The sequence below is a fragment of the Sebastes umbrosus genome, chromosome 7 (genome assembly GCF_015220745.1).
Source record: "Sebastes umbrosus isolate fSebUmb1 chromosome 7, fSebUmb1.pri, whole genome shotgun sequence".
Taxonomy (NCBI): Eukaryota; Metazoa; Chordata; class Actinopteri; order Perciformes; family Sebastidae; genus Sebastes; species Sebastes umbrosus.
This window is the reverse complement of record NC_051275.1, coordinates 15,356,586-15,373,658: the sequence shown is the minus strand read 5'-3', so window position 1 is coordinate 15,373,658 and position 17,073 is coordinate 15,356,586. Positions and strand designations below refer to the sequence as shown.

Here is a 17,073-nt window from a genome sequence, read left to right as displayed (position 1 = left end):
TCTCTTAGGCTGAAAGTTTTTTCGCTCCCCATCGTCCGGACCTGTTGGAGTCCGCCACCCTCCAAAATAGTATTGTCTGTTTTCCATTGATTCATCTCCAGGAGGAGGAGACGGTAAAGACGAGAGTGAGTGAGTGAGAGAGACAGTCAGACCTTCCGATTGGTGGACAACCTGCTCTACCCTGTGAGCCACAGCCTCCCTATAATAATCATGGTATTAATTATTCTGCACGCCTTCTCTCTGGGGAAGAATGCACACACAGTATCTACAAGCCTTTTGTGCCAGGCTTTTAAAATATGCCATGTGCCAATCTTATTTGCTCATATCCCCAGATATGGTGCACATCATGATCACACAGGTAGTGTGTGGGCTGGAGGGACGCACAAGTTGAACAAACAACCTGCATTTGGTAATTTGTATTTAAAACGAAGCACACGTCATCCCTCACACAGCAGCACTTATTACTAGGAGAGCTGCAGACAAGGACAGGTGAGGTAAAAGCGCACAACCCAAATTCATTTTTTAAGTGACTCCAAATTACTGTAAGATTAGATTTATTTTTGTAAAGATTTATTTTACACAGTATAGTATTCTGCTCCTTAAGTTAGATCTGGAACTATACAATATGGTTACTTGCTTGTATAAGGTGAGTGATGATTAAGATTGTGCAGAGTGATATGAAGTAAGAAGTGCCACCTTTTTGGTTATGGTGTGTTCAATTGTCCTACACTGGAGTTGGGACATTAAAGTGGATTCCTGTTGCACAGATGAAGCTCTAGTTTAATTAAGTTAAGGCAGCCTTACATTATCAAACTTCCAAATTATTTTTTTGAAATTTTTGAATGGAGGTCTTCCAAATCTGCCCGGTGACTAACTACTACAAGAGGATCCTGTTACCGGTGTCCTACAGCCTGGTGTTCCTGCTGGGCTTGAGTCTGAACGGCGCCTTACTGTGGTGCGTCTGCTACCGGACGCGTTGCTGGAGCGGCACGGTCGTCTACATGACCAACCTGGCCGTGGCCGACCTCCTCTACGTGCTCGCCTTGCCGCCTCTCATCATCAGCAACGCCATGGGCGACATGTGGCCCTTCGGCAACGTCCTCTGCAAGAGCGTCCGCTTCTTCTTCTTCGTCAACCTCCACTGCAGCATGATGTTCCTGACGTGCGTCAGCGTGCACCGCTTCCTCGGCGTGTGTTTCCCCATCGCCGCGGTGCGTCTACGCAGCAAAAAACTCGCTCTCTTCGCGTCCGGGTCTGTTTGGATACTTGCCACTGCGGAGATTTTACCCACGCTCGTGTTTGCGCACACTGGTTTTATAAACAACATGACTGTGTGTTTTGAAATGACAAACCCAGGGGATTTTAAAATGTTCTTCCCATATGGGTTGTTTCTAGCAATAGTGGGCTTTTTAATCCCCTTCCTCGTGGTCATCACTTGTTACTGCTCCATGATGGCGGTGCTTTTCTGCAGGGCCTCGGACAACATCTCCACAGCCAGGACCGCTCGTGTGCGCAACAAGTCTCTCTACACTCTCCTGGTTGTAGTTCTCATGTTCATAGTGTGTTTTGTGCCTTATCACATTGCGCGGACGGTGTATTTGTTCGTGAGGGTGTACATGCCGGGGGACTGTCAGCTGCTCAACGTGGTGATGATCTCCTTCAAGGTGTGGAAGCCCGTGGTGAGCTTCAACTGCTGCGCAAATCCGCTCCTCTACTTTCTGGGCTGCGATAAGAGGAGGCAGAAGCTGCGGGCCTGGCTGTCCTGCAGGAGGAGGAAGAAGAGGAGGGTGCAGCCAGCCAACGTGAGTCTGGTGGATGCAGGCAGCACCAACAGGTCCGGAGGATAGAGAGCATGCATTAATCCATGAGGGACTTTTTTTTTTTAATCATATATAATAACACTAAGACTGCCTAGAAGATATGGTGAAGCATTATTTTTTTTTTCATTATTTTAAATATAAAAATATGGGAAAAAAAGTGGCAGAAGATAAAAAACAAACATTTCTGTTTTAACCTCCTGGGTTAAAAAAAACGAAAAAATTGTCTTCCAATCACTTTTTTTTTGGTGATTTCATTCCTATTTAGAGTTAAAAGAAAATCTTAACAATTTAGGCTTGTTAAACTTTATTTTTATTGTCCACTGTATAGTGGACTACAGGACTATTTCAGTGTGAAAAGAAGAATGATGAACCGATTATGGCTGTAGAGTGACTTTTTAAGCATTCTTTTCTATTATTTTAAATATAAAAATATGTATTTGTCAACTTTCCACTTGTCACAGAAGTCCTTTTTGTACACTGCTAATTTATTGTAACCTATAACACCTGAAGGATCAGCAAAAGTAAGGAACTAACACACTGGGACTGTCTATAGGCTGTGTTTTTAATCATTCTTTTTATTGTTTTAAATATAAAAATATGTATTTGTCAACTTTCAACAGGTCACAGAAGTCCTTTTTGTACATTATTGTAATTTATTGCACCCTATGAAACCTGAAGGATCAGCAAAAGGAAGGAACTAACACACTGGGACTGTCTAAGCTGTGTTTAACCATTCTTTTTTATTATTTTAAATATAAAAAATATGTATTTGTCAACATTCAACTGGTCACAGAAGTTTTTTTGTACATTATTCTAATTTATTGGAACCTATAAAACCTGAAGGATGAGCAAAAGTAAAGAACTAACACACTGGGACTGTCTAAAAGCTGTGTTGAACCATTCTTTTTTATTATTTTAAATATAAAAAATATGTATTTGTCAACATTCAACTGGTCACAGAAGTCCTTTTTGCAACCCATAAAAACTTGAAGGAGAAGCGAAAGGAAGGAACTAACTGATACTGTAAAAAAAAAAATACTGTGGTTATTAAAATAACAATGTTGCCAGAGGTGACAAACATTTGAGGGAATTGGTGCCCTTTGTGGTCTCTAAAACACCCTAAAACAGCACCATAAAGCATCAGTCCAATGTTATGTGACACAAAACAATATTTATGTTGTGTGGTTTCTATAAAAAAGGCCTCAAGTGTGCAGAAAATAGAAAATAACTCCAAAAATGACCTCTATGGTGATAATAATGAAATAACAAGTCAGTGATGTGAAGGTTAAAAATACCTTGAAGGTAAAAAAGTGCTTCGATATCTTGCTCAAACAGGGACACTGTGAGCATCCTCTGCTTTTTTCTGTTTTTTATACTTGTCTGGAGCCACTGGAGGAGCAGACAGCTGAATGAAGGGCATCATTTCAGAACACTCCTGTGGGCAAGTGATGACAGATGGGTGGAGCAGTGGTCTGGGAGCTGAGAGCACAGAAAGATTAAGTGAAGAAGGGGAAAAAAGACCACAGTTACTTGTGTTTAATTATAAAGTGAAGCAGTAAAATCAAACCCCCTGGCCTTCTTTCAAAAAAAATGTATTGCCGGTGTCAAGATTAGAGGCTGAATGAATGAATAAATGGATTTCTGTTTCAATTGTGTCTAATTAGAAGTGCTGCGTGTGTGTGTGTGTGTGTGTGCATACCTGTGTGCCAAGCCTTGAGAGGTAGCGGTTGCGTAAGCCGAAAGCAGACATGGGTGCAAGTCTGGCGAGCTCACCCTCTGTCGGTTTGATGGGTCGCTTTTTAATCCTGCAGGAATAATAATGTCGCCGTCTTTATCATCTCTACAGGCAACACTAACATGAGCACAATATATTAATGTTACAGGATTAATCAGCCTCAGTGTGCTGCTAAAGGCTGAGAAAATAATTTATTACAATAGGTATAGTGTAGGAAAAAAAAGAGGTACAATAACAGAGAATTCAAATGAATGAATAAAAATGTTTAATTAAATGTCATTGTTCCATTAATAATCTGGTATCAAATGTAATTTGGTTCTATAAAAAAGACTTTCCTTCCAATCTCATTGCTTTTTAATTGTACAATATATCTTCTGTAATTTCTCAATTATACAATTTCTTGTTCACGGCTCAATAACACTTGACACTTGGTAGTTTAACACAAATATTCTCAGTTAAGCAACTGCTGTCACAACACCACAGTGCGAATGAGTGCCAGGTGAGGAGAGCAAGCAGCATGTCACTGTGGTCATTTAAATGTGCAATCACAACGTTTTTAATTTCCTGCTACTGACTGACCGTCTTCTTACACGTGTTGGGGCTTTAAAGAGGAACTCAACACCAGATTGAAAAGCAGAGTTTTACTCCTCTCAAAGTGTCATTTCACCTCTGACCACACCACGGGTGAGAGTAGATTGAAGTTCTTGCCAGTAGTACTAGGCTACCCCAACTGTCATCGCTTGATATTGTTCTCATCCCACTTCGCCAGCTTCATGTTTCCCTGAACGCATGATTCAAAGCCTGTTCCGACTCGGGGCATTCACGTGAATTTCACCAGTCCGGAAACCCGTATTTCCAGTTACTCCGACACCACATGAATGCAGCACAAATGCCCTATCTCGCAATGTTAATGAAAGTGAAACAGCATTGCTACGTGTCAACAAATCGAGCTGTGATTAGGGATATTTGATACATACAGTAACACAGCTGTACCGGCAGGGATACATATTTTACAGTAGTGCACCGATACTGTTTCCATGGTTGCCACGCAGCGCCTGGCGTTTACACACGGAGCGCAGTCAGACCCCGTGGATTCAAGCGAGTACGCAAGCGGAGTGTTGCTCCCGATCTGAAATGACCTTAATGCGTGTACAAACGAACAGACAAACAAAACCATAACCTCCTTGGCAGAGGTAACTAACTGTATGTTGACCTGATGTTAGCAGATGTGTTTTCTTGTTGGCAATGCGATCGTGAGTGACGGGTTGTATGTGGGTTTTGGCAGGCGGCTGCTGCTGTCCCCTCTACCCCGTACTGTGTACCAGGACTGAATCTTTTAGTTGTAGGTAGTACCGGATCGTACTGGCGTTCTTCCACCCCTGGACCACACGCAGCATCACTTATAGATAAGTGTTGTCAGAAAGTGTGCTCTTTTGCACCTGTAACCATGCCACACAGTGATGTCACAGTGTACGGACACGCCCTAGAGAACACTTCTACATCACTGCAGCAAAGTGAAAAACTTTAGGAGGTCATAAAAATCAACATTTTCAGGGGGTGTTAAGTTACTGTCAGTACCTTGATGACTTATTTGCCCAACTGAGGTAGTGAGTGTATATCAGCCACAGCCTGATAACAACACAGGGAGATAAATCTCTTTCCACATTACCGGAAATGGCGAGAGTTAAACAGAGTGCATTCATATTTCGTCTCACCGTTTAGATGAAGCAAGCAACAATTTGGGGGCCACCGCTTACAACAAAGTTAATTACCTGAGCTTGATTAACGAGCAAAACACAGTCGACAAAACATAATTTATACGTGGAACTGATTCTGTAAAAGGTCACATTAATAAAAACGCTTTGTAAAAAGTTGAAACTGTGAATACCATTACGCGGGGCGGGGGGGGGGGGGAATGCATTCCAAAGTGTGCCTCTCTATTTTTCTTATCATTATAGTAATGTACCATTTGACGACGCAACAGAAAATAAATCTTTATGAACCCCCGAAACCAGTGAAGAGCAGATAAAGCGATTAAGAAAATAAAAGAATTGACTGATAAAAGATTTAAACAATACAGAGCTAGGCTCTTTTTGAGATTGTGCACCATTAAAGGTCAATGGCGCATATGATTAAAATTGAATATGAACTCGCTAAGGAAAAGTCCAGTAAGGAGGATTTGGGGTTTGGCAATTACTGTGAATGCTGACAACCGATATGTACATAAATGAACTGCTGAGTTGTCTGTCGGCAATAAGGCGGAGTCCTTAAGTAACAGAGTCCTTCTGAATACAATTCGTAAAAAGAAACATATAAAAACATCCCCAAAGTTACCCCTATATACATTTAAAACAATTGAATTAATTTAGGAATCCTATATAGTGAGTAGCATGTCATAAAATCAAGCACTATTTATCATATAGGCACCTTTCCACAGGATATGAGTCTCTCTTTTGCCGAACATTTAAAATGTTTAAAACACTTTCGAAGCATCTTAACTTTCTCCAGTAACTGATAAAACTTTGAAGTTTCACACGCGCACAGCCTCACACGCGCACACACTCTCACACACACACACACACGCACACAGCCCCACAAGCGCACACACACACATGGAAGTCAGTGGACAGTGAATATTGGAGGAGATAAAGTCAGTATGAGAGGCCAGAGAGGCACTGAAATGTCATTTGTCAGTGTCCTAATAAGGACATAATGAGCTATTGGTTGCTTATGTAATAGCTGTGGCCAGACAGTCAGTTCTGATGGGAAGATTCACAGGTGACGGCACTGGGCGGAGTCAGTAGTGCAGTCCAGCCCCCCCGTGGCAGTTGATCGACAGCTCTGGGGTGGACAGTGCAGCCTGCTGGCTCTGAAGCCCAGGCCTACGTGTGTTCCCTCATCATCATCATCATCATCATCATCATCTGGAAAATATCAGTCACAGAACGGACCGGAAAATATTAGTCCTTATTTGCACACAATATAAACAACATATTATGTATATAAATAACACAGATAAAGGAAGAGATAAACAGAGAGATAGACAGAGACAGATGTAACCTCAATTCCTACTTGTTGTGACTACTCGTGCAAATAATGAGAACAGAAAGTAGTCGTGCCCACCGAGAGAGAGCGTGTGTGGTTTGTTTTTATGTGTCAGCCACTAAATAAACCAACCACAGGTGGTGTGCTGTGACAGCGGAAAAAACTGAAACCTAAATAAATGTACCCACTTGGTCTGCTGACACAGCAAGCATTTCCTCCATCAGGTTGCGGTAAAAATAAAGTTTAAGAGACCCACATAGAGCAGTTTTTGTCTTTTTTTAGGAGGTAACGGGGTCTTTTAGGGGAGATAGCAGGTCAAAAGTAGATGTCACATAAAAGTAGTGTACACCATCTGTAAGCTGGGAACCTGAAGATTAATTTGAGATGCAGCTCAGCACTGTGTTTCAAGTTGTTCTAGTTATAAATAAGAAATAAACATGAATTAATTAAATAATTAAAATAAATTGTGAAAGTGTATAAGGGCTTAGAACATTATGATAGAAGTATATGATGCCATTCCCATCCTCTATTGTGTCTCATAAGTTGTTGCAGTAATTTTTGAATCAAGAATTGATAAAAAAAAATATCAATAATTGAGGAACACAATAGAAAAAGTCATGCTGTGATTTGGTATCAAACACTTTTGACATTTGGAGATTTCTGCAAGAATTGCATTTTTCAGCAGTTGGATTGCAAGCACTTCTGTTCTGGAAAGCCATCCATCCTCTGAATGCTCTAGGTCTCTAGTTTGTGGTTGTAAAGTTTCATGAGGATGTGATTGTCCTAGAGGTCACCACAGGTCATTTTATACAGTGAGGTCAAGTTTAAAAAAAATGGTCTCACTACAATAAAATGGCTACTATGGGGACTAACATCATCACACATGAATACAATTGGGCTCATTGGATCCACAAGAGTCTCAGCTTTACAGTGATACCCAATTTATGCAATTCCAAGACTGTTTATGGACCTGAGTATGCAGAAATATTAAAAATACAGCATTTTAGTATAGGTGAAAATAACACATTTACACTGCATTCAAAAAACTGCATGTTTTTTTCCTAAAACTGCATGTGCTTATCATAAAGTGGGCATGTCTGTAAAGGGGAGACTCGTGGGTACCAATAGAACCCATTTTCATTCACATATCCTGAGGTCAGATGTCAAGGGACCCCTTTGAAAATGGCCATGCCAGTTTGTCTCTCACCAAACTTTAGCCTAACTTTGGAGCGTAATTTAGCCTCCTTCTCGACAAGTTAATATACCCGCTACAGCCTCTGAAAGACAGTTAAGTTGGTCAGGATCGGTCGAGGGTTAACTCTAATAAATAAATAAATAAATCTTGCATAAGTGCTGGTTTGCCCCCACCACAGAAGATAAGTAAAGACTATAAGCAAAACCCAGTGGAACACAGCACAGCTACCCAGTACATGTAGCACTACTAACAGTCCATAGAATGAGTTCCTTTGTAAGTCCACGTTACTAATGTTTATAATTTGTTTGTAATAAGTTTGGGAGAACCATAAATTGACCAGATAAAACACAACAATGGATTATTCATCTTCCTTGATATTTTGGCTGCGTTCACACCTGGAGTTTGAACAGGTTTCTTTCTCTTTAAATTTGAATACTTGGAAATCAACATTGACTGATGATAATTGACACACTGTAACTTATAACCAGCCGGACCATGAGCAGTTTTGCTGTAACAATCACTCAAGAATAAATTAAAGCCCAATCAGGCAACATATCCATATATATGATAACGTGACTCGTCACCTCTTTACACTCCTGAACCTTGTAAACTACTAAAACTAGGAGTTGTAATACAGTGAAATGGAGCATGATTCTGCAACTGTGCATGCAAGTCATGTGGTTGGAGTGTAGAATATAGCATTCAAAGAACAAATCCATAAAAACATCACTTGACTGTAACTACCACATTGGAAATCAATCTGTTAAATCATTTACTTTCAGTCCAACTGGACGTACAGACTAGAACGGAATAGAACATCTACCAATTTCAGCAAATAGATTGCAGCAGGTTCAGCTAAGGGCAGAGTCGATTAGTACAGGAGCTGTTACAAGTGTTTGAAAATATGGCTGTGCCACTTGATTATATGAGTGGGTTGTTCGTTATGTTTCTGAGATGCCGGTCTAATTGTTGGGTAAGTGGGTGGAAAAGCAGTGATGGAGGGTGAAGGGTCAAAGCTACTCACTCTGCGTCTGAAGTGGCTTCTTTCTGGAGTTTGGCTCTGGCTGCGGCTGACCGGTTCAAATCTCCTCCTGCAGCAAGAGAGGGAGACGGGGAGATTAAGAGGCGAGTGAGTCTGGCAGTAAGGACAGGAGTGTGCTGAAGAGTGACAGAGTAAAGTGAAGAGATGTCACAGGAGAAAAGGAATAATAGAGGTAGATTGGGGGAAAAAAATTGAGACAGTATCGGGAAGGAAAGCAGAGAGGAGTGAGAGTTCAAGGCTCCAGTCTTCTCTTACCTCGGAGAAGATCCACAAAGTACAGCATCACCACTGCCATCAGTGCAACTGCAAGAAATAAGGGGGAGAAAACAATATGGAAAATCACTGACAGTCTCACTGAGAAGTGTCTAACAGGAGCTGGAAAGACTGTAATCTCGTAAAACCCACACACAAACAAGACAGAAAAAATACTGACGGCAGATGCAGACGCAGAAAAACACTTCCAAAAACAGGTATCCTCTGGTGTCTAGGATGGATCCTGCTGCCATGGCAATGAGAGCGAGTCCCAGGTTCTGGATCGACTGCATGCTGGTGAACGGAGGCAGGAGATCAACGTCAAGTGTCAATGAAAAATAGCAACAATGAATCAGTCAGGACTGTGTTTGTTTTAACTGCAAATATGTACGAGATCAGTCGCCATTACAAGTACATACAAGCCGTAGGCTGTCCCCAGCTGATGCTCAGGTACCACAAAGGCCACCATGGGCCACAGCGCACAGGCCAGTAAGGAGTAGGAGAAGCCCATCAGGGACTGGAAAACAAGCCAAAAACACACATGATGTCATTACTTTTAATTAGGGATGTCAAAGCTGACGCGATAATAACGCGTTAATGCAAATTTGTTTTAACGCCACCAATTTATTTAACGCAAATTGCGATTCTTAAGTTGCCCACTTTATGATAATCACATTCAGTTTGGGGCAAGTCATAGTCGAGTCAGCACACTGACACACTGACAGCTGTTGTTGCCTGTTGGGCTGCAGTTTGCCATGTTATGATTTGAGCATATTTTTTTATGCTAAATGCAGTACCTGTGAGGGTTTCTGGACAATATCTGTCATTGTTTTATGTTGTTAATTGATTTCCAATAATAAATATATACAAACATTTGCATAAAGCAATCATAATTTCCCACTCCCATGTTGACAGGAGTATTAAATACTTGACAAATCTAAATTAATTAATCTAAATTTTAAAGGTACATATTGAAGAGATAAAAAATGTGCAATTAATTTGCGATCAATCACGATTAACTATGGACAAGCTTGCAATTAATCGTGATTAAATATTTTAATCGATTGACAGCCCTACTTTGAATATTTCAAGGCTCTCCACAGAATTCCTGGGTATGATGTATTATAGAAAAATAGATTTACTCCATTCTTAAAGCAAAACCATGTGTTCAATTACATACTCAACTCACACTGCTATCTAGTCAGGAGATTAATATAGTAGTTTTTACATTAAATAGAAATACAGTGTTTTAATTTCTTTATAGGCAAACTATTGTCTACCAACTAAGGCTGGAAGTACACTCCACATTTAAGCAAATCAATGGGTCTGCAACTACAAGTAGGACAAAAAAAACAATGAACTTTGTGTTTTGAGGAACTTGCATCCACACCCACTATGTGACTCACAGTTCTTCCATCTAGCTTGTATACCCATTGACCTAAAAGCACCCAGTGAACATGCTGACATTCACTTCATCCTACAACTGTTTATAAATGCACAAAATAAGATTTGGTTGGGAGCATAGTGCAAAAAGGTCGCCAGGGGCATTTACCATGGCGATCCACGGGTTCCAGAAGGTGAAGGCCAGCATCATGTGAGCGGCGAGTGTGGCGATCACGGCGATCATGACCCAAATCACGTTCTTCCCCGTCTTATCGACCATGAAGCCCAGAAGTGGAGATGCGGGGGCTGAGATGATGTACACAATACTGGGAGAGATGGAGAAGGGTATTTATGACTGGGTATGTAGACAAATCTAAATACCATCCTGTAGTTTAAACTATCTAATGACAGGAATCTGAGTAAAGACAATCTGAAAAAGTCAGTCTCTATGTGTTTGATTTATGTGGGACTTTAAAAGTCTTCTAACATGTTCTCTGTTTCAGGCAGCTGAACATGTCACAGCTCAAACGCTGCTGTTGCCACACTGGAAAAGCAATTTGCCAAGTCATCCATTAGAATAAGAAAAAATGCAACCCACTGGAAATGCAAGATAAATCAGCAACAGCAGACTATACTGGTGTGTTAGTGCCTTAAGGTGCATTGGTCTCTATGGCCTCTTGAGTTACCTGTTGACAGCTCTGGCTTCAGCTGGGGAGAAGTTGAATTTTTCAATGAAGAACACCCTGTAACAGAAGACAAGGTCACCGTAAAGAGTGCTGCTCAGTCTTTATATTGATGTGACCACAACAGCAGGAGAAAAATCGAGTTGACCCCCTGCAAGCAGGTAGCTCTCCGTCTTCCGTACATTGTTTTTCCGCCCCATTTGCATAACAAGTATTTGCTCTGTAAGCACTGACCCTCAGTGGAAAAAAAAAAAACACGTCAGTTGCTAAGTGATTCGAGAGTGCCTTTCAGAGAAGGAAATGCAGGTTGTGATAGCTTCAATTGGTTTCTTTCACTGCAAACCCATTTGTCAAACCTCCTTTCCATTTCTGACTGCCTCTCCCTCTCCCCTCTGTGGTTCGATGACAACGCAGCATTGTCAGGTTGCGCTGTCGAGTCTTTTGTTCAGACGCAGGCATTGTACTGATTTAATGGAGGTTCTCTATTTGATTCACACCACACAATTTAACCATAATCTTGAAGTGAATCCTATTTTTCTTTACTCAAGGACGAGTAATGGTCGAGATATTTTCATCAAGCACCAAACCAAAAATGCTGTTCTGTCATTTCAACCTACAAAAGCACCTATATTCAGAGTTAGTTAGTTAGTTAGTTAGCTAGCTGCGTTCACATTTCAAGCAATTGTGGCCCATGTCTGATTTTTAGAGTAGTGTGGTCACAGAAATCAGATTTTTTTTCCCAATCAGATCTGGCCAACTTTCATATTTGAACCTAAATCTGAGAAATAGTTCAGTTATTTTCAGTAGTAGTTAGTTTCAGTAGTCATAGTTCAAGTTCACTGGTGTTTGTGTGTTAAAGTGTGAAGTGGCACTGATGCGATACTCACTGTCCCAGTCCAATAAATGGGAAAATGGCGACATAGTAGGCCACGCAAATGATGAAGATGAGCCACAGGGGCAAGGGGAAGTCTTTCACGTCTGTCAACTTGATCACCTCGCCTATATATATATATACAAGATTAACACACATGCAGATCAGATTGAGAGCATTATTTGCTTTCGACAACTGTAAAAGAAACAGAGTGGCTTCTTGGGACAAAAGAAAGCCATTAGTTACATCCACACATTGAATTGAACTGTCCCTGTCTTTGCAAAGAAGCCACAACCACAGTTTAAGGTAGATAACACACAAATACAAAAACATGGCCTTAGAGTCAGTCACCTGATTGTGGTAAACATTCTAGTAATTATTGACAGATGAGACCAAAGAGGAAAAAACAAGAGATAAAAAAAGGACACAATCTTAGAATCCATTACCTGTTTTGCCTTCTTCCTTGTGGAGAATCTTCTCTGCTCTTTTATCAAGGAATCCCAACACCAAAGCACAGACTAGTGAAAACAGGCAGGTTACAGCAGCTACGGAGAGAAAAAAAAAAAGACAAATACATATGGTGGAGACAAAAAAGAAAGTGTAGTTTGGTAATTTGATTATCAAGGAGTTCAAATTAGCACGCCTGATAACTGCTGACTGATTCTATTGTCTCATATGAACTTATCTCAAATGGTCAGATTAACAGCGGCAGTGGAGAAAACACACACAACTGCAAGGGGAGCAAAAGTGGAAGCACTTTTGGCATAACCAAGATGTAACTCGAGAGCAAATTATAAGAAGTGACACTTCTTCTAACTCATGTGACTCAGCTGTAGTAGCAGCCGGCAGCACTTTTAGTTCTCCATACCACTTCTCTCTGTTATCTGAGATCATTAGTTACACAGACAAAGCACAAGTAACCTGAGTCTTCATGTTTAACACTTGCCAATTTCAAGCCTTGAGCGAGGCACATGCGCCCGGCCGGCTAAAGAGAAAGCGTGTGATATTTACCTATCATGAGTGAGGTGCCTAGTATGGTGTATCCAGGAGAGCCAATTTGGGCGGCGACTTTGCTGTATATCCAGCCCATGATGTTCATGTTCACTGTGCTGCCCTACAGACGAGTGGAGAGGAGGGTGAATACGTTCACTACAGTAAAAAAAAACGTGTTATTTGAAAGCATGTATTAATGTCATAAGCAGTGTTCTTTACCAGGCGGGCCATGCTCAGCTGAAGGCCAAACACCAGATTGAGCTCTTTTCCTTTGAACCAGTTGACTGCGTAGGTGTTCTGGGCCACGGCCAAGGACTCTCCTCCGATGCTGACCGGGAGAAGAAAACAGGGAGGGGGAGCGTTTAAGCTACGTGGTAATACAAGACCAACCTGAGCATGAGATTTTCTTTTCACTGCTGAAGGTCCTTGACCAATTTTGGGACACACTAGGCTGAAGATTGGACATTTAATACAAGTTGCGACTGCTGTGGTGAAGCGTACTGGATGTGTGTTGGTATCATGCATATGTAAAGGTGCAGAGAACTACCTACTGGTATGCAAAGTGTATGATTATTTGCATAAACTGAATAGGTTTTAACACAATGGCAATTATTTGCTCACCCAAATACGAAACGTCCTACTTCCATCAGCCAGTAACGATTCACTAAAGCTCCAGTAGCAAATATTACCTGTGCAGAGGGAAAAAGTGAAAATACAACATAGAAAATGATTTAATTGCCAACAATTTTCTGTACCTACTGATTCCTATTTAGATAAATAATAAAAATAATAATATGTCAATGTTGGTACTTAAAGCTGCAGTGCATAAAAAAGTTATTTTTATAAAACGGTCACTAGATCCTGACAGTAGTGCATGAGACAGGTAATCTCTGTCTCTCTCTCTGGCATCTGCAAGATCTCACAGACCGGAGGAAAACAACCAATCAGAGCTGAGCTGGAGCCTTGCCGTCTCTGAGCAGCTGTCAATTACTCGCAAACTCCGATCAAACGGTCAAACTAGGCAGCGCTGATCAAATATGAATCAATATTCTGTTACTGTAATGCCTATTTCTCGCCTTACAGTTTAGCTGTAAAAGAGATAGTTTGCCCCGGGCTGGTGGGCGGTGCTCGAGAAATAGGTATTACAGTAACAGAATACTGATTCATATTCGATCAGCGGTGCCTAGTTTGACCGTTTGGTCGGAGTTCAGGAGTGATTGACAGCTGCCTCCGTTGAATGAACAGCCAATAGGAACGCTCTCTCTCTCTGAAATGACCTGTGATTGGTCAAAGTCTCCCATCACGGACTAGATTTTCTAAAGCCTGAAAACAGAGCCATGAGGAGGTGCAGAAGTCTAATTTTCTCTCAGAACACTTGAATTACAATATGCTGAAAGGTTATTATGGACATTTTTTTTGCCCAATGATGCCAAAATAAATTCTGCCTACTGCAGGTTTAAATTCTCTCTAAAGTTATGATTAACTTTCATAACTAGATTTCAAAGTGAACCCACCTGTCCAACACAGACGAAGAGGGAAAAGATGATGGTTCCCAGCCTATAAAAAAAATAAAAAAAACAAAGAAAGAAAGATGAAGATAACAAGGACAAAAGCTCTTTCACTTTCACTTAAGCTGAAACTCAAAATAGATGTGACTTATTAATGTTCTTCGTATACCTGATGCCAAAAACCCTGTCAAGCAGGAATCCACCAAAGAAGCAGAGAACCACATTGGGCCAAGAGTACCAAGCGTACAGCAGCATGAACTTTGAAGTGTTCAAGTTCAGGTCCTAGTACAGTCAGGGAGAAGAAGAAGTTCATTATAGGGTCACTTTAACTCTTTTGGGTTTTCATTTCCAGCATTAAAATCTAGGTGTGAAACACAAGTGTGCGTGAAGACAAATAAAACCCTCTAAAAGGCAGCATTTAGGAGTAGGTGTAGTAGATTTCACTCATGCACAGTTGTGCTGGAATAAATGTGATTTTTGGTGTAACACTGTGGTGGCAGTTTCTGTTAAAACAAGACACAAACCAACGTAACAACTTGTCTTTCAGTGAATTTAATAAAAAGGCATACATTAATAACTAAAGCATCTGCAGATGGACTCACGAGCACAGCCACCTGTTGTGGACTGTGGCAAGTGAACCCCCGAATACAAAGAGTAGTCAGTATTTATACATTTAAAGCATAACACAAAGATAAGTGCAAAGAAGAAAAGAAGAGAAGGATAGAAAGTGTATCAATGCGTCAGCACACAGCAGACAACAGAGCATCACAAGACATAACAAGTATTTCAGCAATCTGTTGTTTGCAGTTACAGAGAACTAAAATGTCAGGTCACTGTCCTATGGTGATGAAGTTGAACATGTGAGGCCCTGAGATTATCTAAAAGGTACAGTGTTAAACTGCAGATATGAAAATTGCCATTACAACACACAGAGGATGAATTACCTCCATGACTTCAGTTTGAAGTGCAGCCGGGTTGTCATAACAGAAGTAGCTTCCTGGAACAAATAAACTACATTAACAACACTACATAAACAATGCTCTTTAACTTCACAACAAACTGTACTAATAGCGTTAGGTTTTGTCAAATGAACTTCACAAACAGAAAGCAAAATGCTAAATAATGTGTACTTAATTTTTGTTTTCCAAGAACTGTCTCACAACCATCTGCATTTCCTTTCTACATTACATTGTGGGACATTAGTGTCCATTAAGAGCACACTCAAAAAACCTTTTTAGCCTGCATACTGATTATTTTAAGCATATTTTCCTTTGCCATGTTTCCAATGTGAACATACCACAGTCAAAACCTGCTTAGTATGTAGTACAGTATGTATGTAGTATGAACTTTAAACATGCACTATCTGCAACCATCTTTCTACTCAAACCACTGTACACTTACTTTACACTATACATCCTATATACCACTTTATAGACTGCACATATGTATATATTACATTTATGTATTTATTGATGGACTGTACACACTATGTTCACCCATTCACTCTGTATCTTTTATATCTCTATTGTTGTTTTTATCATTTTTGTATACCTTTATACCTCTCCTGTGATTCACTCTGTTTGCTGATGTTACTGTTATCTTATCTTATCTTATCTTATCTTATCTTATTGTGGAACTGGGACCCCACTACAATTGCAAACCCTACCAAAGTGGGTCAGATTAGGTTGCATACCATTTAACAGCCGCGGTGGGCAACAGCATTAAAAGCTTTGTGTGTCTCATTGAATTCAGTCACAGACCTCCACTATAGAGGAAGTTATAGAGCTCACTGCTGCTCACCGAATCCCAGGAAACACATGAACACCAGGACCACCACCCGGTGCAGGAGGTGTCTGGGGTCGCAGATGGCCGGTAGAGGTTTGCCGGGTCCTCCGCGTCCGGGTGTGTGTCCCCCGGTGGAGGACACCTTTTCCTCGTCCCCGAGCAGGCTCCGCCGCTCCTCAGACTCCGCCATGTTCGCCTGTTTGGGATTTTGCAGGCGGAACAAGTTGTTGACGGAGGATGCAGCTCGACCACATGACCCGGCGAGAATCAGTCACGTGGCGTGACGTTCTATCTAGGCGCGTTCGCGCCAAGAGCACCTCGCGGGAGCGCGCGCAGATACCTCCACTGTAGTGATGGGAATTCCGGCTCTTTTTTAGTGATCCAGATCTTTTGACTCAGCTCACCAAGAAGAGCCGGCTCTTTCGGCTCCCAAACGGCTCTTCGTTTTACCACTTCTGCCTTTTATAATTCAGCCAAATTTAGCGCTGATTTGACCTATTATTAGTATGTGTGCACATATATCACTTACATTATTCATTATAATTATACTGTAGCGACCCTGGTCAATGAAGCTACAATGCAGGAACTCGTTTCGCTGGTACTTTATTCCTCAGTTTGAAAACAGGTTACTGTGGGCCGTAACCAACGCCAAAACAACAAAGCTAACTCCTTTACAGCGTGCTATCTGCATTAGCAACTCACTTCTCATCTCCCACTTCTCGTCTCTCACACACACTCACAAACTAACAGGAACAACAACA

General features: G+C 41.1%; 2 protein-coding genes across 7 annotated transcripts; one reads left to right on the top strand and one right to left on the bottom strand.

Annotated features, from left to right (window-relative positions):
• The first annotated feature begins 500 nt into the window (after positions 1 to 500).
• Positions 501 to 1,988, top strand: LOC119491085 (P2Y purinoceptor 3-like). The gene has a single exon (XM_037774723.1). The coding sequence runs from the start codon at positions 843 to 845 to the stop codon at positions 1,845 to 1,847; it is 1,005 nt and encodes a 334-aa protein (XP_037630651.1). The 5' UTR covers positions 501 to 842; the 3' UTR covers positions 1,848 to 1,988.
• Positions 1,989 to 2,705: 717 nt separating this feature from the next.
• On the bottom strand, positions 2,706 to 16,588 carry mfsd1 (major facilitator superfamily domain containing 1). 6 transcript variants are annotated; one of them, XR_005207634.1, is made up of 18 exons: positions 16,328 to 16,588; positions 15,472 to 15,524; positions 14,697 to 14,809; positions 14,534 to 14,576; positions 13,641 to 13,708; positions 13,239 to 13,347; positions 13,038 to 13,140; positions 12,473 to 12,571; positions 12,043 to 12,154; positions 11,159 to 11,215; positions 10,642 to 10,798; positions 9,509 to 9,606; positions 9,271 to 9,383; positions 9,093 to 9,140; positions 8,820 to 8,886; positions 3,520 to 3,625; positions 3,116 to 3,299; positions 2,706 to 2,841 (listed from the first exon to the last, which is right to left on the bottom strand). XR_005207634.1 is itself a non-coding variant. In XM_037775807.1 (17 exons), exons 1-17 carry the CDS (start codon positions 16,500 to 16,502, stop codon positions 3,240 to 3,242), a joined length of 1,581 nt encoding a protein of 526 aa, XP_037631735.1. In that variant the 5' UTR covers positions 16,503 to 16,588; the 3' UTR covers positions 2,706 to 3,239. The 6 variants fall into 6 exon arrangements, 5 of the variants coding, with proteins under 5 accessions (XP_037631735.1, XP_037631738.1, XP_037631737.1 ...); XM_037775807.1 differs by having other exon boundaries at positions 2,706 to 3,299; XM_037775810.1 differs by lacking the exons at positions 2,706 to 2,841; positions 3,116 to 3,299; positions 3,520 to 3,625 and adding exons at positions 3,802 to 6,479; positions 8,311 to 8,315 and having other exon boundaries at positions 8,816 to 8,886.
• Positions 16,589 to 17,073: the final 485 nt, after the last annotated feature.

What these genes read in the sequence shown, in the direction of transcription:
- LOC119491085 (XM_037774723.1), top strand. Translation starts at nt 843, where the DNA reads ATGGAGGTCTTCCAAATCTGCCCGGTGACTAACTACTACAAGAGGATC.
- mfsd1 (XM_037775807.1), bottom strand. Translation starts at nt 16,502, where the DNA reads ATGGCGGAGTCTGAGGAGCGGCGGAGCCTGCTCGGGGACGAGGAAAAG. An exon ending in GTAGGACGTTTCGTATTTGG is followed by an intron (nt 13,348 to 13,640) that starts GTGAGCAAATAA and finishes TCTCCCGGTCAG; the next exon opens with CATCGGAGGAGAGTCCTTGG. An exon ending in GAAGCCACTTCAGACGCAGA is followed by an intron (nt 3,626 to 8,819) that starts GTGAGTAGCTTT and finishes TTATTCCTGCAG; the next exon opens with GATTAAAAAGCGACCCATCA.